Here is a 21,388-nt window from a genome sequence, read left to right as displayed (position 1 = left end):
CACACACACACACACACATCTAGACCACATCAGACCAGGTCCAGATCAAAACCACTAAACTAAAACCGGTCAAATCTGAACAAGATTATCCCAGAGAGGCTACAGACTTTTAAAAACTTTTGTGAAACCTTTATTCTATTAGTGACAACACAAGAAGGGAGAGTTTTACTCAGAGTAGTCGGAGCTGCTGAAACTCGATGATGTGGATTCACAGTCACTACCGCTGTTGTGCTCGGTTCCGTCTACTTCCGTTTGACCGCCACAAAAAGCTTTCTCGGGACAGTGGCGGTAATTTGCGGAGGCCATTTGGTCAGAAGTCGTTTTATATCCTGCGTACTTTTAGCTAAACAAACGGTGATATTCTCTCGCCATGTTGTTAGCGTCGACGAGACTTCCTCTTGCGCCGTCACATGACGCAGAAACGCGTCATCTGATTGGTGGACGGTGCGGTTGCCCCTGACAACGCAGAAGCTTTGAGAGAGGCTAGGTAAGAATGAACGATCTTTATCACCTGCAGCAGCGTGAAGTTAGACTCCCATTTAATAATGCAGCAACCACACAGACAACACCACAAACCTGCTCAAGTTATAACAGGTGACTTAAATTAAATTTATTAAGTATGTAAATAAATAATAAATACATAAATCTAAATGAAGGAACAAATGTATGAGAACCACACAAATCACTTTCTTTCTGCAATAATTAAAGCAATTACGAGGAATGTATGACCTATGGATGCAATGACAATCAATAGTCTGGAACTGCTGAATTTTTTATTTGCACATGTGCACTTTTATTTATTTATTTATATTTTTTATTGATGCCCCTTATCCCTACCTCCCTGCAGGCTTGCACGAGGTTTTTAAATCCCCTCCGGTATTCAGCAAACTTCAGGCAAAGTGGCTTTGGCCAAACACAGGCACACAACAAAAATCAATCTCTACTCAGATATTTGTGCAATCCTTGGATGATATAAAGCCTTTACTGACCTGTAAAGAAGAACACTGCGGATAGAGTCGAAGTCCTCCAAGTTTTTAGAGAATGAACCTCCATCTATAGAAATGTTAAACATCATTTGTGTGTCATGTTTTCGCCGGGATGAGTGAGGCCAACAATGCTGCGTTAAATTAAATCGTCCAGTTTTTGAAGTTGCATTGTAAAAAAAATTCCTGCAAGAAAAGTCTGAAAACGGTTTGTACTCAGCCACCGACGAGATCAAAATTAATTCCTCTCCTGACCGCATGAGCACCAGCATGAGGCTGAACTGCGTCTCCAGGACCAGAACAAATCCTCCTCCAATTTCTCACGTCAATCAGTGACACGAAAGAAGTAAACAGTTCAACATCAGCGCTTTTCAAAGGGAGAATAAAGACATTTTTCTTTTTTTTCTTTTTTTTTTTTGTGTGTCAAGGTTTGAGTGTTTCTCCAGGCCAGCAGAGCGGAATTTGTCCCAGCGGTTTTCTTGGCAGGTGGAGTAAAAACCCGCCTACTCTGGACTACCAACAAGAAGCTCAGTGTACAAGCCCACATTTGTACTTTCATAAAAAAAAAAAAACAGCATTGAAGCCTGAGGAAATAATGGTGCTGCACCACGCGTATCCTTGACAAAACTACTGAATTAATCCAGGACACTCCATTAGAGCTATTGTGTAATTGTTATTGGATTATTCTCACTCAATGCAAGGAGCAAGAAGCATTGTAATGTTTTAGCTGGAGGTCTTTTGAGCTGCTTTGGGCACTTTATTGTAGATAGATATTTAGATCACAATCTGCAAAATAACTAAACCTCTAAAAAAAAATCCCTACTGAGCTGCATAAGACATAAGACACTTCATTTGTCATTGTAGGAATTTAGGAAGCATGTAGGAAATTACATTTGCTAACTCTCAGAGACCAACAGAAATGTTTAAAGAAGATAAAACAAAAATAAACATGAAGACGTAGCGTCCTCTATCTCTATATAATAAATAAAGGGACTTAAATGAGGCATGTAAACAATGAAATTACAAACAGCGCTGTATAAAAGATATTGTGTGACGTGATTGCAATTCATACATTATAAAAAATAAAGACTTCCACACCTGTATCAATTGTAACAGACAACTTATAATTCTATACTTAAATAAATAATAAATAAAAGAATTGATATTTTGATATTAGACATTATAGCACTACCACTCTGATCATACTCTTCCCCTCATTGTCCCCAGAGGAAACAGTGAACGGTCATCAAAAGCGAAAAGCATATGAAGTTAATCAAGTCTTTTCGCCCGCTTCGCGCTCAGGGAAGAGTATCACCGACTCTTCATCGTGGTTAGCGAGACCAAACACTTTAGAAACACATTTCTCAAGTCAGAAACTATAGAAATGATCCCTGAAAGTATAGTCTTAACTCTTACAACGATTTGCCAGACTACTAGTATGAGGATCCTGAGTGTCACTGTCATGGTGCTCACACGACAGGCTGTATACTATCTATATTTATTACGAAAATTATCACAAATAGATCATATGTATCTGTTACACCAAAAATACAAAAAACAACCTACACATAGCAGCTGATTGAACAACAATATATTAACCGTAAAGTAATGTATAAATAGTCTTTATCTAGTATACCCACAATGCTGTCTGGTGGCAAAGCCCGCCTCCGTTAGCTCTCATTGGTTGGTGCGGTCCTATAGGCAGCGTGGTAGCTTCAATTGCTAACAACAACTGACGTGTAAATATAATTTTTAAAGGCCAGACGTTACACAATCCCTACGACATGCTTTTTTACTGAATGCAGGTGTCACATAATGTAAAATAGCAAGGGGTACAGATAATGTCACTTCAGAAAAGGCGAGAAAATTACAGTTCAACGTTATGAAAAGCTAACTAGCATAAGGAAATGTGTGCGCCAATTTCTTTACTTCCGACCAGAAACGGTACGATACGATAGTTCCCGTGTATGACCTGACATCAAAATGTTTTACTTTAATGAGCATTCCCGTTTAAGTCTAAGAAAACACGAAAAACACATTTTAAAAAACAATATTCAAAACTACCAATATGCACTTTTGTAAAGGTTAAGGCAAATGTTTATGTAGCAATTAATTTGTACTGATGTAAAACGCATCATCCCTGTTCAACTTTGTTAGAGAGCTAGTAGGTGTAGCATCATCTTGGTTTAACCTTGTTAGAGAGCTAGTAGTTGTAGCATCATCTTTGTCAACTTAGCTCGTGGGCTCGTCGTTTGTGCTAGTTGTAAGCTAGTAGAAGACCATTAGCTTTTATTATCGTTTATTTTAATTTTGCCTAATTTGTATGTATGTGCTCCGTTTTTTTTCTTTATATTGAATTTTACTGTTCTTACTGTTTGTTACTCTTATTCATTTTACAATTTTTGTACGTGAATGCTGATATCTAACATGTTTAATCACAATATTCTCTTGTTTAACTGTTTGTTTGTACAGCTGTTCTGTTCTCTTTTTGCAATAATAAAAAAAGCCACATGGAAAATGGACTCATGTATAACTCAAGAAAATATTTTAGGAGTAAAATCCTTTAGGATTAATTTATAATAATCAATCATTTATTAAAAGTTCATTCTTTGACTCACCCTCACTGGATTGTATCGGTCTTACACCGCCCTCTTCTGGAAAATAAGCGAAAAGTTAAGGATGACGTTTACTGGTGATTGTAAATACATGAAATAAACAATAATAAAGAAAAACAAACAAACAGGCAATTTATATCGGTCTGAACAAAACATTTCGTTTATTAATTGACCCTTTTCCTATAGATTCAATCCCCCCTTTTTCCTCGCCCCTGACCGTTTGTTTACGATGACGTCATTCGTATGCGACATGTTCGCAACCTGGAAGCGACTCCTGTCTCTGCTCAGGCATGTGTTTTTTTTTTCTTCTACCTTTAGCTCTTTTATATGCTGCTTTCAATGTATCATTTAGAGGATGTCAGAAATATCTATCTATCTATCTATCTATCTATCTATCTATCTATCTATCTATCTATCTATCTATCTATCTATCTACTTTTTGGCCACACATACACACACACACACACACACACACACACACACACACACACACACACCCACACACATAGACATACATGGGAAGCCTTTATGTCTTAATCAAACCCATTATTCCTTTTTGCTACAAAAACTAGAGAAATATCTGGACATTTACAGAAGAAAATAACGTGTTTTTAATGTATTTATTTTCACGTGATACATCTGAAGTCAGAGGATACAGAGGAGAGCAGCAGACTGAAATGGCACATATTCCCTCTGAAGTGTGTGACATGCAGATGATTGGAGTCTCAGAGGGGATGGATCTGCTTCACATAGATGTGGAGAATGATGAGGTGGAAGACAAGCCTGGGAGAGAAGATGCACTGTGTTCTGTAAGTTTGTTTACCAAGCTTACATCTGAAATAAGGACTATTTAAAAATCTCTAACCTTGTATAACTTTACATGGTAGCATTGTTTTTACTGCCCATGTATTGATTGATTATGGTCTTTATTAATTCGGTTAAATGTAAAATAATAATGATACATGCATTTTCTGAGTGTCCGGAGAACAGGTCATTTACATGTTCTTAGATTACTTTGGTTGGTAAAACACAATTCTTCATGTTGTTCTACACTTCTACTGTTTTTTGTTCAATAAAAAGAGGAATGTGTTGAGGAAGCAGCGAAACTGGGAGAGGCAGCTCGCTGCAAAGAAGAGCAAAAGGAAAGAAGAGAAGCAGAGGAGGAAACTGAACCGTGAGCAGGAGTCAGGTAAAGAACCAGCAAACAATATTAAACTATCATTTTGTTTTTCAATGACATTTAAGGTGAAAGTTAAATTTCTTTGGCTTCTCCTATAATCAGAGCACCTGCCGTTCCTGTGTGTTATTTGTCACATAGGTGCCAGTGCTGACTGTCCTCAGTTTACCAAACGGGTCATGAAGGCGATCACAAAAGAGCGTTTAGCTGAGGCCCAGACAACAGGGTCCAAACTCTGTGTTGATCTCAGTATGACTGACTGCATGTCTGACAAGGTAGGTGTCTGAGGAGGAAACCTCAAACCAGCAACCGGCATCATTCGCTCTCAAACATCCTGTTTTTAAAAACACTCAAGGTACAATGCAGCTAGTTTTGTTTCATATAATGGTGCTGCAGTTGTACTAGTTTCCACAGAGAGATATTTATGTGCGGCTTTTGTTCACCTGCTTCTCTTTGTGTATGTTTGTCTGGTTCAGGAGATAAGCCGGCTGGCTGGTCAGTTAAGAAGGCTGTACGGGTCGAACAAGAAGGCAGCTCGACCGTTCCACCTGTTCCTGACAGACCTGAGAGAGGACAGCCGTCTCTACAGAGAGTGCATACGGATGAACGACGGCTTCCTCAACTACATGGTAAGTCAGCTCCCGCCGAAACAACTAAACCTGATATGAACTGCTAAGAGCAGTTTTGCTGAACAATGCGTATGCGTATGTTGTCAGGTTAATTATATTGTGAACAGGGTAAAATGCAACAATTAGACCTTAAGGCTGAGTCTTGGAGCTTAGTGTTGCCTCAGTCGTCCCACTCACCTCCTCTGGAACCTGGACCGGGAATAGTTTTTATATTGAGCAACAGACTCGGACTCTTTTCAGTTTTCATCCCTTTCTCCTGCTTATTTCAGATGGACATAACAGAAGAAAGCTGTCTGGACCTCTTTCCTACAGAAACTATCATCTACCTCTCTCCAGATGCTGAAGAAGGTTTTAAGGATTTGAATGAATTAATTGCACTTTAGAGTCAATTTTGTCTGTTTGTGCAGGGTTGCTGAAAGTTTCAGTAGGGGTGAATTTTATAGATGGAATTTGTTTAGTTGAAATATATCTTTTGGCCAGCAGAGGGAGCCACACAACCCCTTTCATTTGTGCATAAATAAAATTACTGCTGGTTCTGCCACTATTGCTAACTACTGCTGTTAGTGATAAAGTTGCTCAATAAAACACAGATACTTCCAGTATGATAAGAAAACTCAAAAAAATAATGATAATAAAAAAGAATATACATTTTTTTTGTGTTATTTTTTTAAAGATTGTTGGGGTGCACAAGTCTCCCTCATGTCTGCAGTAGTTTACCTCCAACAAACATGCAGCAGCAGTGAGAATATATATATATATATTTGCATATGAGTGTTTTTGCCTGTTTGATTCTCTAAGATACAATTTTTTTAATCTTGTTTTATTTCAGCTTTGGAAACAGTGGATGCTGACAAGGTGTACGTCCTCGGTGGCCTCGTGGATGAAAGCATCCAGAAGGTGTTGTGCATAGATTATAACTGGACAACACAGACGTTACAACTCGCTAATTCAATAGCTTTTGTTATTGATAAATGTCAGGTATGGCTGTGTTGATTATTTCCATCTCACCTCTGCAGAAGTTGAGCTTCTCGCGGGCTGGAGAACTGAGTGTCCGCACGGCGAGGCTGCCCATAGACGAGTTCATGGTGAAGAAAAACAACGCCAAGAATTTCCACTCAAAGATCCTGGCAGTTAATCAAGGTGAGCGACGATTTCAGACTCTTTTTCTCACCTCTTTCGTTTGTTATTAATGAAGTCTCTCTCTCTCTCTCTCTCCAACAGTGTTCGACATCTTGTTGACTTTCTGTGACACGGGCAGCTGGTCAGACGCCCTGCAGGCATGGTTTCCCCCGGGGAAGGGTTACGTTGTTGCACCAGATGATTCCTCGCCACTTCCTGTAACACAGACTTTGGATTAATGGCGTCGTTTTCATTTCAGAAGCTGATGTGGACGGACACTAAGAGAGAAAGACTATACGTGTTAATTACCTAAGGGGAGCTGACATAATGTTGCCTGTTTAGGAAAGACAGCAAACTGTTGTTCAACATATCTGGTCATTTTTACACTGAAACCAAATAATGTCATATCTTGGGAGATGATTATTAGTTCTCATCTGACTTCAGGGTCAAAACCGAGAAGCATTTGTGACATTTTCTCAAGAGTAATTTTTATGCAGTTCAGCAGCAGTGAACAAGATCATTTTTACTTTATTATAGTAAACAAATCCCTGAGGTTTGTCCTCATAAATTGACCAGGAATGGATCGTTTTCTGTGAGCGTTCCTGCAGAGAATATTAATCTAATCAGTTCTTGTACATAAAATCCTAATATAAATATACCGTAGTTTTGTGTGTTCAGCATGATTGATTACAGAGAAAATATTTTGCAACAGAAGCTGAGAAAATAAATGCAGCAACTCTGCTACCAGGTGCAATTTAGCAATGAAATGGTTTAAAAGAGCGAGGATGTGTTGGAGGATAACCTTCCTTCAGGTCATGCCTGCATTTTTAGAGATTCTTCAAATAGCTGGTATATTTGTTATCCACCATCTTTTCAAAGGTTTTGTTTCTTGTTTGAAAACAATCTGATCTTTTCTAGACCGATTCATCTTCTGGCTCCTAAATGACTGTTGGCAGAGAAACCAGAGATGAACATCGACTGCAGTGTTTCCTGCATTTTCTGGTCCAACTAGCTTGATCGAGTCTTTCTGTATATTTGTATTGCTTGAAAATCTTTATTAATAATCTTAAAATGAATCTCTCAAAATCCCTGAATCACCCGAGTGTCACCATTGATGTTTTTTTTTAAATCATCCTTTGTCCTGTACTGGTGTATTCAGCAGACTAGATTGCTGCAGTGTTTTTTTTATTTTCACCTACTGGTTCTCAGGCTTCTCCAATGATAAATATCAAAACACACTTTAAGATTTTGATCTTGCTCCATGATGCTGTTTTTCCAGCCTGGTCCTGAATCATGATCTCCTTGGAGAATCGTAACAGATTTCTCAGGACAACTATCTCCTTCAAAATCCTAGATTTCAATCAAATTGTAGAAACAGAGCCTTCGGTATTCATGCATGTGAAGCGTGAAACAACCTGTCTGCTGTTTGAGGTTTGTGTGTGTGTGTGTGTGTGTGTGTGTTTATATGTAGTTGTCTGGATGCAGGTTTAACTTGTCTCATCACACGTTTGAGATATTTTTGGATGGCATTGTGTTAAACAAACATGAATGTCTCTTGTAGGTTGCAACCATTCCCTCCTTTTATGGGAAGTTTTTTACTGTTTATCACCATTCTAATAATAACTAAAATAACTAAAATAATAACTAAAATAACTAAGATAAGAAGACAGGAAAAGAAATCTACTTCCCTTCCACATGGCAGCTCTGATACTCCCTGACATTATTTCTTAAGAGTTACAGATATTTTTGTGGGAAAAATGTTAAATGAAATGTAACGGAAACCCTTTTGTTAAATGACAGAGCACATGAATCAATGACAAGATGAATAAACAGCATATCTGCAGAACAAAAACCTTCTGGCTCTTGACATTGACATCAATGAGTGATTTCATAAATATCTGGAGGAGGGCCCCAGCACTGTCAGACACCAGCCAAATCTCAGTTCATGCTGTTTCATAAGCCTCTCTGCACAGAGTCCTCATGAAGGCTTTGGTTGAAACATACTTTCCTACAGCAGAGGAAGACGTTTTGAGATATCCACTGGAATCCAGACTGCTTTACCAACAACTAGTACTACTGCACAAGTTCTATGTTGTGTATTCAAAATGGATACCCAGAAGACGGAGGGCACAACCAGAAAATTAATGCAATTTGGACTGAAACAGTTGAACAGTTTGTATGCGATAAAAGTCACATATTAAATATTGAAAATGAAACTACCTCCTCACGCTGAGTGACTAACATGAATGAGGAGTTCCCAAAGAAATCTCTGTGGAAAAGTGATTGTGACATGTGGATGTTGAAATTTGTTTCCTGAGACACAAACAGTTTTAAAGCAGAATTCATCTGCCTGACATAAAACCAAAATGAATCAATGTCTTTGTAATATTGTGTCACTTAAGACTTTGTCAGTCTTGTTTATAACCTGAGGTCACTGAACTCCATGCATTGCTAATGATGATGCTGTATCTGTCCAGCCGGTGCAGCAAAGTTTAGGGAAATGAACCTGTCAATCACTGCACACACTCAGAGTCATGACAGTATTTTAAATCAGGCATTTATTTCTTTACTGTGCTTTATAATGTCCTGTTTCACATTTTAGGATGGAGAGGATGGTGAGGTTCACATCTGGGGTTTAGAGTGAAATGTATCAGCAGCTATTGATTGGCTAGCCATTAAAATTTGGCTGTGTGTTCTGTGTTTTATTTGGCTGCAGGACAAATTTGTGGGGCTCAAAAAAAGTTGAAGCATGCATTTTATTTGAAGTGTTGATCCAGAAGAAAGATATATTAGAGCCAAAAAATATCTCAACGTAAGTTTTACATTTCCTGTCTCAAGCTCCTCTCTGGAGCTCTGGCAACTGTTCAGTTAGCCAATCAGAGAAGAGAAGAAGAGGCTCTACATACAATATCCGTTTTCAAATAGTCACACAATCAGATTTACATTTACATTTCAGGCCACACTTCACTCTTTACAAACAGTAGTCTTCCAACACTTTTACATTAGAGCTGGTTGCATTGAAATATAATGACACAAAAATAAAGAATAAAAAGAAATTAAAGATACACAGACTGGTTAAATTTAATAATAATTCTTTAAAGTAAAACAGCACGGCTCATTGTGGCAGAAAGGAGTTACAGTATGTTTTTAACATAATGAATTTATGTCCGATTCTTGGGGAGTGGCGCTTGTTGATGTAACTGTTTCTCGAGAACAAAGTGGATCAGCTTCTTGACCCAGGAGGACCGAGGATTCAGGCAGACCTTCTCCCCGCTTGCCAGTCCAGCTCTGATTAAAAAGACGTATCACAGTTAGAGCTGAAGCTGGGATTTGAGAAATAATGAGGTCATGAAGTCTTCAGAGCAAATCCACCCACACAATTCTCTCAGAGCTTCTTTTCTATCAAAACACTCTCTGATCTAAATGCTGTTTCACGGCCAACATAAGTTCGTTACACCCTCTGAGAACAAGGCAATTCAAAGTGCGTCATGTGAGACAGAGAAGGCAAAAAGACAAGATATAAAAGAAACAAATGGTAATATTAAAAGACACATAAGACAAAAGACAAAATAAGCTAAAAGTCATTATCAAAATTACTAAAAGCCAGTGGCAGAGATGAAACTTTTAAACTTCAATTTAAAGCATCTCAGAGTTCGAGTTTTCTGGGAGCAGATATGTCTGATTGAGTAGACACCTGCTCGGACACCATTACAGTAATTCAGCCAACTAAAGATGAAAACATGGACCGCCAGAGAATGAAGCCACGATGAACTCCATATCATTTGACAATCCATGATTGTGTTTTGTCTTCCAAGCAGGGTTACCACCCAGTCCCACCCAGTTTTCCAGTCTGTCTACTAACGAGTTTTGGTCGATGGTGACAAGATCCAATAATATTAAGGCTGAAATTTTGCAGTGGTCTATGTTTGAGTACATGTAAACAAAGTATTTTCCCCAATGCCAGAACATAATTCAGGTGGAGAAAGACAAAATCACCTTATTTTAGAATATTTTTGGCTTACAAGTAGTCAAATTAAAAATACTGACTGAAAAAACAACACCTACAAAGTGTAATTTACATGTAATTATAGTGCATAGGTGATATATAAATAAAGCTTATTATTATTATTATTATTATTATTATTATTATTATTAGAGAAACAATTACTCAATTCATTCATCAGCTGATTGACAGAACATTGAATTGCCAACACGAAGGATGTTTTTGAGAAACACTGACAGAGGAAAAGCTAAATTTAAGTTTGAATACTTTAACAATTGATCTTTCATTTTTTAAATGATGTACCATTAACTGCTTAGTATTATTTCCTGTAATTTTTCCCTAAACGAATATTCAAATACTGTTTCAGATGAAGACGCTACATCTCATTGACTTTAATTTGTTCAGCTTAATTTTTATTCCTAAAAGCAATATTCAAACGTATTATGTCAAAACAAATGTATTTGTGTGAAACTGCTGAATGTAAACTCCTGTCGGGTCAATAAAACTCTCATAAACAACATCAAAGTCATGACTGTCCTCATTAATAGCCACAACACAGGATCATATTTGGGTTTTATAACATCAATTTGACCAAATAACCAAATTCAAGATGTTACCTTTAGCTTTGGGAAAGTCTGATGGCTATTTATCACATTGTTAATTGACTGTTAATGAATAATCCGTTTGCCTTTGAGTCAAGAATTCACTTACATTACTTCTGTGTCTGGGCAGTGAGGCCCTTCGGGGAGGATCTTGATGCTCCTCAGATTGTCTGGAGGGATGATCCTCGACTCCACCTGAAGGCACCGACAGTGTGTGTTGTAGTCCCTGCTGATCGGCGGCATTCCTGCCATAACCAGACATTCAGTCAGAACACAGATTTAAAACAGACATATCGCTAGAGGCTTTTCTTCTTTGGAAAAGATTTTGTAGATTGTGAAAATAAACTTCAAGTCCAGCAGAGCAGAAGCCGTTGCTGATTATCTTGTGTTTTCTTTTCCACTATCGCCTCAGCAGTGATTTAATTTGGCAGAAGTTTTAATTTGGCTTCGTCCTGCAAACGTTATTATTTGGACCTGGACCCTACAACAAATGCAATTTTACTGCAACCTTTTGTTCAGTTTTACTGAGATCTTGCCTTATCTTGATGTTATCAGGTGCAATATTATTCATGAATAAAATGCTGACATGCCCTGTTCTCCAAACAGGCACTTCTTCATTTTCTCTCCCACTCATCTTCCTGTTCACTACAAGTTAAATACTCGAGTCATTGTGGTAATGGTCATATTCTGTGTTGTTACAACAAGCTGGAAAGACTCACTGAGATGTCGTAATACACGATGAGTCCAGTCAGTGATCATCATTCAAATGAATTTTATGTGCATAAAAATGTTGCATATTCAACGCTTCTGTGTTACACAATCATGTTTTTGTGCATTGAGTGCATTGGGCCATTTAGTGGATCCACTGCTCTTTTTAAATTCTGGTAAAAATCTGAAAGTTTCCAAAGACAATGAATTAATCTTACAAAAAAAAAAAAATGCATATAAAATTATGCACCACCGTCCAAGCAGCCACTGCTTTCCATTTCATTTGACTAGAATATAAAAATCTGCATTTATGTTTGCACAAGTTACTGTATAGTCATGTAGCACAATAATAGACATTTCAAATTAGTGACCACTAACAGCTGCAATACCGTGCACCAAAAGCTGAACTTTAATGACAATAAAAGCAGACGCAATCTTCACATGATGGAGCAAAAATTGATTTTCATTTTGTGGTGAAATGAATAGAAACGAATGGCTGCCTGAAATGTGCGAAAGCACTTAAAATGTCCTGCAATCCAGATTTCAAGAGGTTAATTATTATTATTATATATTGTCACATACTGGAGTTTTGTCTAATGTTGCAAAACAGTGGTGGTTCGCTCACAGGTTTATCTAAAAGAATTCCCTATTCTGGATTTCAATAGCATGTTTAATGTACGAGGAAAGTTGAATAAAGGGCAGCCGGGCTTGGCTGGCGCACCTGGTTGTGTAACGACGGCCGTTAGAGTCACCTGAGGCAAAGCGTTAGCGACAGTTGGTTGGGGTCACATTGAGGATATCTGTCTATTACATTCACACTTGGCCTTTTGTGACTCCCAGCAACTGTAATGACAAATGCACTAACGAACCAAGTGACATCAACGACCCCACAGAGGCTGAACGCCTGGATCTCCTCACCTGTCAGTCAGAACTGTAAACAACTCCAACTATCTACGAACCTGGATGTGTTTAATGTACCCATGAGATACAAACTGTTGTTACCAGATTGACATTTCTACATACATCTCTGAAGCTTCAGTTTCCTGTACCCCTCATTAAACGCTGCTTGAGTCATGCTCCATAAAACCCTGACGTTGTGTAGCTGTGTAGCTCTTACCGTTAATGACAACAGAGAGGGCCAGAAACACAACCACCACGCAGAGCTTCATCCTGTTAATGCAGCAGCTGACTTCCTTGAACACAGGCAGATGTTGTACAGCTGTTGAGACTGTTTACATACATCTGCACAGCAGTATTTAAACACACAGTGGTCATGTGCTCCTCATCAACTTGGCTGTGGGAGATTTGAGGAATAAAACCCTTGTCCGTGTGTGTGTGTGTGTGTGTGTGTGTGTGTGTGTGTATAGGTTTCACTTTGACATTTCCACATGTGCAGCAGAAGATAGTCATGGGATAGTGAGGTTAGGGACAGACCAGAGGCCCGACTGAGGTTAAGGGACGACACGTTCGCGGCCAGCGGCCGCAGAACTGTATCACACAGATGAAGTGTGCCTGTCTGGACAATGGACACAACCAGTCTTATTCCTCATCTACTTGACATAACTCTGCAAAACAATTAAACTCTAAACTACTAAAGAGGAAATTTATAATGATCATCAGATACTGTTTTGTAAACAAGCTCAATTTTACCCGTGGCTGCAGTACATATGACTCTGTGACACCGTGTTGTTGTTGATGGTCTTAAGGTTTTATTCCCAGGGGCTTTTTCAGACCTTGCTCTAACCTTCTGGCACAGTTTTCTTTATTTTCTCATTCCCATGTGTGGTGAAAAGTTGTTTTAGACCGGCTGTTGTATTTATTGATTGATTGTATTAAAGCAGAATTAGTCAATCTTTTGCAGGCTGTCTTTTAATAAACATAATCTCCACTAAGTGTGTAATGTTGGACTGGTGTAAGATGAAGATATTTAAACTGTTTTAAAAAGACAACATCAAAGTTAATTTTACACAAAGTATTAACACATAGTGAATAGTGATGAATCATCATCAAATTTAGTTGAAAACTTGTTCTGTGTCAGTATCTGCGGAAACGTCTGAAACCATAGACAGAAATAAACAAATAAGCAGACAGACAGAAAGAAACCACAGCCACCTCGGCAGCTGGTAAAGACTCATTTACCCGACTTATTTTAGGGACAGAGTGCTTCTGGTTCGACTTGAGAAATATTGCTCCCTTATGATTGACAGCATGTGACGTCTGGGCCGGGAATGTGGAATAAAAGTGGGTCATCATGCAAAGCCTCAAGCCCACATGACATGTAAGAAATGAAATGATGTATTACAGTATGACTTTACAAAATTGTGACCTTTTGAAAAACAAGGGGATATTTAATGGGATTTTTACTTACCAAAACACAAAAAGACCATAACACTGTATATATACTGTCTGTTTTGGGTTGATAAGGATATTAACAAAGTATTTACACATACAAATAATACCTGTGACCAAATTTATACTAGAATTTCTTTTTCCAGTTTGTGTTTGTTTGACACCAGCCGGTTAGTGATGGAGGCTGGAGAGTGAACACAACAAAAGCTAGAAAAGGAAATAAAATAACACAAAATGAGGAACCTGCGTCTAGTTTGTTGGTTCGAGGAACAAACATGTTTTGGGAATGTGATCTGGGTTTTCTTGTAAAAGAGAGATTGCCCAGCTCACCCACCCTCCAAGAAAGGCATGAGAAAAGACACAATACTGGTCCAATTAAATGGTAGTGTGAGAGAAACAAACAGTAAAATATGTTGATGGTTAGGGAGTCGTGATGATAGATAAGAAAGAAAGAAAGAAAGAAAGAAAGAAAGAAACAAACAAAGAAGGAATGTCAGTCCAACCAGCAGTATGGGATGGATCAACAAATGTGATTCTGTGCAATATTTTTGGCAAGATGGTGAACATCATAAACATTATACCTGCTCAACTTATCACTGTGACATTAGCATTAAGGTAAAAGCAAAGTATAGCCTCCGTCCTTTAGTTGTAACGTTGACTGTGGTGTCTATACATTTTCTTATTATCACCTACAGCTCAGTCTTCGTGTTCATGAGTCAAGGTGGAGCAAAACACCAGCAACAGACAAATACAGATGATTGACTGCAGTGAAAACGTATGTAGCAAATACTGAACAATACAGCCACCTAGAGGAAAGAAAGGAAAGAAAACCACTTCCCCTTCAGCTTCTGAGCTGAGAACTGGTTATTTATTCATAATAAAATACCAAGATGTCACAATTTTCTTTTTCTAAAATATCAGATTTATTGCAGTTATTCGGCTCTTCATCAACAGCATCACATGGCAAGAAATAATTTGGCAGATTATGATTTGAGTCTTGATAAAAGACAAAAACAAACATGACACACATACAGATATATGCACACATAAATACACATTTGTAAAAAAAAGAAATCCTTCAAATTATACAAACAAATGCAATGCAAATAAATCTTAATTGAAATTGCACATTGCTTTTACTTTTCACGTTGCGTCTTAGATCAGCGTAGTAGAAAAACCTTCTGCCCATTAACCATCGATTCGACCTTAAGGCAACATTTAGATAAGAAAACAACAGTCTCATCAGTGTTTACACATCACACACCTCAACAGTGTCTGTCTCTGTCCCTAAGGACATTTCACTGGCTTCACAAACTGTTTCTAAATATGCCATAATATAGAACATAACACTCAGTTAGGGCTGCTGGAGTATTAAATATTTAACACATTTACATCTTATTTTTAGTTATAGCTGCCGGTGTGGAAAACTTATTCCCGTATTCTTCAGAACAAGCGAAGTAAAACAAGTCAGTTTTGTGCCACCTTTCTAAAGAAACAAGCAGGATGTGAACCAAGTTGTACCCGCACTTCAAGGAGGTGCGCTGCTCTCTCTGCTTATAAACTGAAATGATAAACACCCAGTGTGTTTATGATACTGGTGCTATTGTGTTTGGCGTTGTGGCTTCCGCTGTGATGGTATTTGGGACAGTGTTGTTCATCTTAGCCGCTCGTCGTGCCTTCTGCCTGTGAATAAAAACATATCATGGTCAACTTTTAATTTGAAATTTCAATCAATCTAAAACATTGGTTTCAACATTTGATCAAATGTCATGTCAGATGCTTGTTTTTCTTCTCAACTTTTTTTTTGAAAATGATTAGTTTTAATATGTAAATCTATTCAATTATTCAAAAGCAAAAAGAATCGATTGGAAAAAAGTCTGATCTGATATTTTCCTAACACTGTAAATCAATGCAAAACGATGCTTTCTCTCTACTTGGAATGTGACTTCAGATATGAGTTGAAACAAAAAGTCTGTGTCTCCAGATTTGGAACCACTACTCTAACTCTAGCGTGCAACTAAAAATGCATTAAATGTTTGATTGGGTTGCAGCTTAAAATATGCTTAATAGAAACCTCTTTCTTCCTTTGGCATCGGCTGCCTCTACTCGAGCAGCTGGAGGGATGCAGAAATGTTACTTTCTTCCCAAGCACTTCAACTGGCAAACTCTCCCATATCTAATTACGTGAGTGTCAATTCACGCCCAGTGGCATATGAAAGTGAACCATCTATAAAAATTAAAAAAAAATGTCATTGGACTCACATTTTCATTACTATCAGGATGGTTTTGGTGAATCTGTCTTCGGGGTCGAGACACATCAGATTATTGTCTTTCAGTGAGACACTGTGGGAGAAAGAGAAAGATTTAATGTAAAACAACTCTCTAAAGAACATTTACAAATTACTGTCACTGGAAAATCAACACAAATCAAGCAATAACAAATCAGAAACAAACCTACTCTTAGGTCTATTTCTTATTTTCATGGTACTGCAGGTACTTACATCACTTCTGTCTTGCTGCAGTATGGACGAGGTTTATACACCTTGACATCAGCGATGAGTTTTGGGTCCGTCTGCTTTTTTGTGTTTACACACTGGCAGCGCTTAATAGCTGTAAAAAAAAAAGTATATATATATATATATAAATGTTAGACCCAACAGAAGAAGCAGAGTGTCAGAATTTAGCTCATTTCAAGTCACATAAATGCAGAAAAACAACAAGAAAAAGCTTTTGACAGTCCAATAAATTAGCACACTTACATGTTGAAGAGCAGATGACCACGCAGGCCAGGAGAACGATGCACTGGATTGCAGTATTCATCCTTGTCTTAAATGGTAAGAATTAGCTCCTCAGATATGCAGAATCTTAACTTTACTCTCCTTGTGCTGCCTGAGCATGCAAGACTGGTTGCTTCATGCTTTCTGGACCTCCTTTTTATACAATCACAGTGAGGTGAAGACACTTCCAGAGAAGTGTTGGACCCCCCCCCCCCTCGCTGGCTTCCCACACTATTGCTAACATTTATAGTCCATTCCCTCTTTCCAGAGAATCCAGGTTGACGAGGTTCGATTTTCACTTCCCTTTAAAGACTTCCTCCATGTGTATGAATGGGTTCCTCATGTTGAGACACATCTGCTGTTGGCACTGTGCCTCCATTATCAGTGTTCACAGGATTGATAGTCCCAAGACACAAGTTACATGGCACTGGCTTTTGTCTGAGGTTTCCTTACCTGATAGAGAAAGAGTTTTTCCTTGCTACTATTCCCAAGCACTTACTAATGGAAGAATGCTGGGTCCTTGTTAATAATATTATAAGGAGTACTATATGAAAAGTGCCCTCTAACTTCTGTTTTGGTGCTGTATCAATAAAGCTGACTTCATCTGACCCAACTCATTTTACCTCTGTCAGCCAAAGCTTTTAAACTACCCTCAGAAATCTTCTTTTGGACAGGTGTCTTCCTGTTTTCCCTGGAGCACAAAATGTTTCCACGATCATTTTTGTTGAACAGATCAGTTTCCAAACAGTGACTGTGCATCTTAGGCTCCAATGTGAAAATCAATCCAATTTGTGCCTCTCCCCAAACCGTTGTGTTGATGGTAATAAACTATTTATTTACTTAGCAAAAGTGTTGAATTAAAGCTGTCGTCAGGTGAATGCAAATTATTTCCCTTGCATCACTATTGGCTTGTGGTTGATCACCTTAACGTAACTGTGAATTTAAATTAAAATTACTTTGTTAAGTAAGAATTTTAGAAAGGGAAATTATTTATTTCTCTAATTCATTTGAGCCTTGCCACCCTCAGTCAAGTTGTGTAATCGCACGTTTCACCATGAGAACATATAAACCGGAAACAGCCTGAAACCCAGATTCTCGATGGAAGTTGCTGTCCCACGTGGACTGTGAGCTTATGCCAGACTCCAAGATTTCCAAGTAACTGACTCATTGCAGTGGTACGCAGGGGTGTGAAATAGTAGTCAACAGGTCTAAGTATGTTTCTGTCTGTCTGTCTGTCTGTGTGTGTGTGTGTGTGTGTGTCTGAGTGTGTGTGTTTCGAGGAGGAGGAGGGGGGGTTGTCATGTTGCAACTCAGTGCAGATATCAATCAGCAGACAAAGAGACACACAGTATTTCAACTTCATCAGTTGCAGGGAAATGTCACTTGACCATGAATAAATAAATGAATATGATATTCAGGTATTTAGTTGTGTGACAAATACCAAGATTTAGCTCACACCTCATAGCTTTGGTCATGATCATGACTGGAAGAGAAGAGCAGACCACACGGCAGCAACAGCCAAGAAAATGAATCATCAAAGTTTTAAAAAATAAAGTTTCTGATCGTGTTACTGTCCCCAGCATGGTGGAGGAGAAGGTGACTGCATGGTCCCTAAAAGATTTATGTGAAACTGAAATTTGGTTTGCCAGTAAGTTTTCCCAAAAGATCCTCACGCAGTTAGCCACAGCAGCTCATCTAAGTCGTCTGCTTTTAAATTTAACAGAAAAAATTGAAATGAATTATGAATTACATGAAAGTGAAGTTTATTTGGAAAGATTCAACAGGCTCAGCGCACCTGTGATATGCCACTGAGATGCATGGTGAGTGCTGAGTTAGCATGACCCATATTCACAATGGCCACAATTATCCAAACGATTGTTTTGATGCTCAGTGTTTAAATTGTGCACAACAGCAGCACCCTGGACAGAAGGTTTTAGTTTGCAACTGCAGTCTGTCGCACTTTGATGACGTTAGACAACAAACAAGTGTGCGCTGCCTGGTGCTTGCAGACCAAGAAAACAGATGTGATATAGTGACATTGGATTTTATAATGCATATTCTCAGTAAACACAAAAAACAACAACAGTTTTGTAACACTGTATTGTCCAATACAAAGTCTTAAGTTAAGCTAAATGCTTTGTTACATCCTGGTAAAACATCAGAAGTGTGAAGACTATCTATGTGATTTCAGCATCGATCAAATTCTGATGGTGCGTGTTTCGGTGAGTGTGAAAATGAGACAATCCTCGTGACATTTGGTGCAGTCTATGTTTGTGTTGTTGTTGTTTTACCTTTGTATCTCAACCTCGTCAGGTCAGATCAACTGAGCGGAACAAAACTCTGAACTTTAACTTTAAAGAAAAGACCTCTCAATTAAACAAATCATTTGAATATAGTGAGGGAACTTTTAAAAGGCCTTGTTTTTTTTATCTTTTCTGCTCTCATTCCTAAAACCTTTTCTAAATATGGACATTAGACAGTGTGTTTTTTGGGGGAGATATTGCCATATTTAAAGTTTTTCTTGTGGGTTTGAGGCCATTTACTGTAAAATCCTCCCACAGAGATAATAATGATTAATGCTACCTTAATTACAGACGTGGCAACATTACTGACAATACAGAGGAAAAATGAATGGTTTTCATGACTATGCCTGCAGTTTTGATTTTATCATGGGGTGTTACTTTTTTAACCTCTAAATGTGATGAAAATCAGCAACTTGTATTTGTATTCATTTCATTAAAACCACAATATTAAGGGTCTTCACATTCAGCAGCTCAAGATCTTTCTAATCTCATTTCAAAACATGCAGCGCTACCGGTAATGTTGAGCAGGCTGTTTAAAACCACAGTTTTTTTTATGTGTGGTTGCATGAATCAGAATAAAAGAGAAATTTTTGAAAAAATTTAAAAAAAGAAATTATTGCACAACACTAGAGAACTAGAGAAGTGTCCCCTCTTGCCTCGAAGCTCCCCACTGTTTAGTCCAAGTTCCCTCTGGTCAAGAAACCCTTTGGACAGCCCAAACTACCCTGCGGCACCTGTGATGAGCCCATGTATCTTAAAGTGCCCCTCACTGTCCCTCTGGTGAGTCTATGCCCCTAAGATCCCATTTGGACAGTTCAATTAACATCAGTATCCTCTGATTAATCCAAGTGCCCATTTAGTCGGCCCAGGTGACTCTTTGAGCTCAGTTTAACTGTGAATAGATAAAACACCAAATGATGCTTTATCTTCCACCTCTGCAAGTTTTCCCGCGCTGGAGTTGGAGGATGGAGTTCATTTCGGGTCATGGACTGTGCATGCATGCTGCTACAGAACGAATAACAAAGGCTCAATGACTAAAACTAACAATATCTCAAAGCAAACGTAATGAATGTAAACTGTAGTTAAGAATTTACTGCAAGACTAAAACAAGTTCTTGCAAGTTGTAAACACACGATAAACAACTGCTGTTTTACTGTTTATGTGCGCATCAGTAGAATTTTTAGTCTTAGAGTGACATCTACTGGTTTGGCGCGTTGGTGCAGGATGTCAGTTTTAGACCAGGGATTTTTATGTGAAGGTGTGTGAAATCACGACACATGACATTAAGGAAATAACAGAAAGCATTGGTGTTGAGGCGCCCTGGTGGACCAGAGGTGAGGGGACCAACCATGACCCGCAACGTCCTGGTTTGCATCCAGTCTAGCAACCTTTGTCACATATCATTCCCCATCTCTCTCTCCTCTCATTTCCTGTGGTCTCTCTACAGTTGCTACCAAATAAAACAAACAACAAATAAAACATTTAATGCCATTCTCAGCACTGATATGTCATCATTACATCACATTAGATTTATATCATAAATCATAAATTTCTATAAACTTTTTCCTAAATTTTCTTTAGACATTCACTAAGCCAAACACAGAGGCCTTGAGAAGATTTTCAAGGTGGACATTTACCCTGAAGCGTATGAAGTATTACGGAAACAACTCTCTTACTAACCTTAAAAAAATACCTGTTATTGAAACATGAGCATGGGAATAAATGCTGTGACAACTCACTGCTGCTGTGTCTTGTTTGCCCCTTGAGCTGTCAGTGTCCCCTGTGACATTACCAGTTATGAACTAGATTTTCATGCAAGTATTTTGTATGTATCAACATCACATTAAGACTTAATCATCAATGTAATCATCATTGTTACAGTAGGCTGTTACTGACCGTGATACCTGCACAGGTACAAACAAGGAAATGCACTCAAAGCCAAAGGTTTAATGTCTGTGGGTGTGTCCATTTGCAAATCTAATAGAACCGCATAAGCATGAGGACTTACTGGAAATGAAACATAATAAAAAAAACTTCAATGATTAAGCTTAACTCAGCTCACAGTGACAGACAGAGCAGTGCTTTACTTTGCCAAAGGTTTTCCTCTCAGTTTTCAGTTCAGA

At 38.3% G+C, this 21,388-nt stretch overlaps 4 protein-coding genes, 1 long non-coding RNA gene and 1 other non-coding gene across 7 annotated transcripts in view; 1 reads left to right on the top strand and 5 right to left on the bottom strand.

Annotated features, from left to right (window-relative positions):
• Positions 1-1,542, bottom strand: part of intu (inturned planar cell polarity protein) — a 17,817-nt gene extending 16,275 nt beyond the window's left edge. The window contains exon 1 of one of the 2 annotated variants that reach the window (XM_023396751.2): positions 990-1,542. In XM_023396751.2, coding sequence (XP_023252519.1) covers positions 990-1,255 — 266 coding nt within the window. In that variant the 5' untranslated portion in view covers positions 1,256-1,542. Of the gene's footprint in view, positions 1-169; positions 393-989 lie in introns of those variants that run through there. The other variant, XM_023396752.2, reaches the window with a different exon arrangement.
• Positions 1,543-2,173: 631 nt separating this feature from the next.
• On the bottom strand, positions 2,174-2,390 carry LOC111647244 (small nucleolar RNA U3). The gene has a single exon (XR_002760022.1). It is a non-coding gene; the product is annotated as a small nucleolar RNA U3 (small nucleolar RNA).
• Positions 2,391-4,201: 1,811 nt separating this feature from the next.
• LOC147817253 (uncharacterized) lies at positions 4,202-6,549 on the bottom strand. Its single transcript, XR_015436535.1, has 2 exons — positions 6,413-6,549; positions 4,202-4,381 (listed from the first exon to the last, which is right to left on the bottom strand). It is a non-coding gene; the product is annotated as an uncharacterized LOC147817253 (long non-coding RNA).
• trmt10b (tRNA methyltransferase 10B) lies at positions 4,274-8,375 on the top strand. The gene is made up of 8 exons (XM_023396732.2): positions 4,274-4,407; positions 4,679-4,787; positions 4,917-5,050; positions 5,252-5,404; positions 5,674-5,752; positions 6,234-6,301; positions 6,421-6,544; positions 6,626-8,375. The coding sequence occupies exons 1-8, from the start codon at positions 4,276-4,278 to the stop codon at positions 6,760-6,762; spliced, it is 936 nt and encodes a 311-aa protein (XP_023252500.2). The 5' UTR covers positions 4,274-4,275; the 3' UTR covers positions 6,763-8,375.
• A 688-nt stretch (positions 8,376-9,063) lies between these two features.
• On the bottom strand, positions 9,064-13,112 carry cxcl19 (chemokine (C-X-C motif) ligand 19). The gene is made up of 3 exons (XM_023396735.2): positions 12,954-13,112; positions 11,238-11,373; positions 9,064-9,811 (listed from the first exon to the last, which is right to left on the bottom strand). Exons 1-3 carry the CDS (start codon positions 13,003-13,005, stop codon positions 9,685-9,687), a joined length of 315 nt encoding a protein of 104 aa, XP_023252503.1. The 5' UTR covers positions 13,006-13,112; the 3' UTR covers positions 9,064-9,684.
• Positions 13,113-15,084: 1,972 nt separating this feature from the next.
• LOC111647230 (C-X-C motif chemokine 3-like) lies at positions 15,085-17,134 on the bottom strand. Its single transcript, XM_023396851.2, has 4 exons — positions 16,945-17,134; positions 16,687-16,795; positions 16,448-16,528; positions 15,085-15,868 (listed from the first exon to the last, which is right to left on the bottom strand). Exons 1-4 carry the CDS (start codon positions 17,003-17,005, stop codon positions 15,772-15,774), a joined length of 348 nt encoding a protein of 115 aa, XP_023252619.1. The 5' UTR covers positions 17,006-17,134; the 3' UTR covers positions 15,085-15,771.
• Positions 17,135-21,388: the final 4,254 nt, after the last annotated feature.

Source organism: Seriola lalandi, unplaced genomic scaffold, assembly GCF_002814215.2.
Source record: "Seriola lalandi dorsalis isolate HSWRI2012SDOR001 ecotype SW California unplaced genomic scaffold, Sedor1 jcf7180002054983, whole genome shotgun sequence".
Classification (NCBI taxonomy): Eukaryota; Metazoa; Chordata; class Actinopteri; order Carangiformes; family Carangidae; genus Seriola; species Seriola lalandi.
The sequence above is the reverse complement of the archived record's forward strand: the minus strand, read 5'-3'. Positions and strand labels throughout refer to the sequence as shown.

What these genes read in the sequence shown, in the direction of transcription:
- trmt10b (XM_023396732.2), top strand. Translation starts at nt 4,276, where the DNA reads ATGGCACATATTCCCTCTGAAGTGTGTGACATGCAGATGATTGGAGTC. An exon ending in GAGAAGATGCACTGTGTTCT is followed by an intron (nt 4,408 to 4,678) that starts GTAAGTTTGTTT and finishes TTCAATAAAAAG; the next exon opens with AGGAATGTGTTGAGGAAGCA. An exon ending in CTCTCCAGATGCTGAAGAAG is followed by an intron (nt 5,753 to 6,233) that starts GTTTTAAGGATT and finishes GTTTTATTTCAG; the next exon opens with CTTTGGAAACAGTGGATGCT.
- cxcl19 (XM_023396735.2), bottom strand. Translation starts at nt 13,005, where the DNA reads ATGAAGCTCTGCGTGGTGGTTGTGTTTCTGGCCCTCTCTGTTGTCATT. An exon ending in CCTCTCTGTTGTCATTAACG is followed by an intron (nt 11,374 to 12,953) that starts GTAAGAGCTACA and finishes TGGTTATGGCAG; the next exon opens with GAATGCCGCCGATCAGCAGG. An exon ending in TGCCCAGACACAGAAGTAAT is followed by an intron (nt 9,812 to 11,237) that starts GTAAGTGAATTC and finishes CTTTTTAATCAG; the next exon opens with AGCTGGACTGGCAAGCGGGG.
- LOC111647230 (XM_023396851.2), bottom strand. Translation starts at nt 17,005, where the DNA reads ATGAATACTGCAATCCAGTGCATCGTTCTCCTGGCCTGCGTGGTCATC. An exon ending in TGCAGCAAGACAGAAGTGAT is followed by an intron (nt 16,529 to 16,686) that starts GTAAGTACCTGC and finishes TTTCTCCCACAG; the next exon opens with TGTCTCACTGAAAGACAATA. An exon ending in ATCCTGATAGTAATGAAAAT is followed by an intron (nt 15,869 to 16,447) that starts GTGAGTCCAATG and finishes TTTTATTCACAG; the next exon opens with GCAGAAGGCACGACGAGCGG.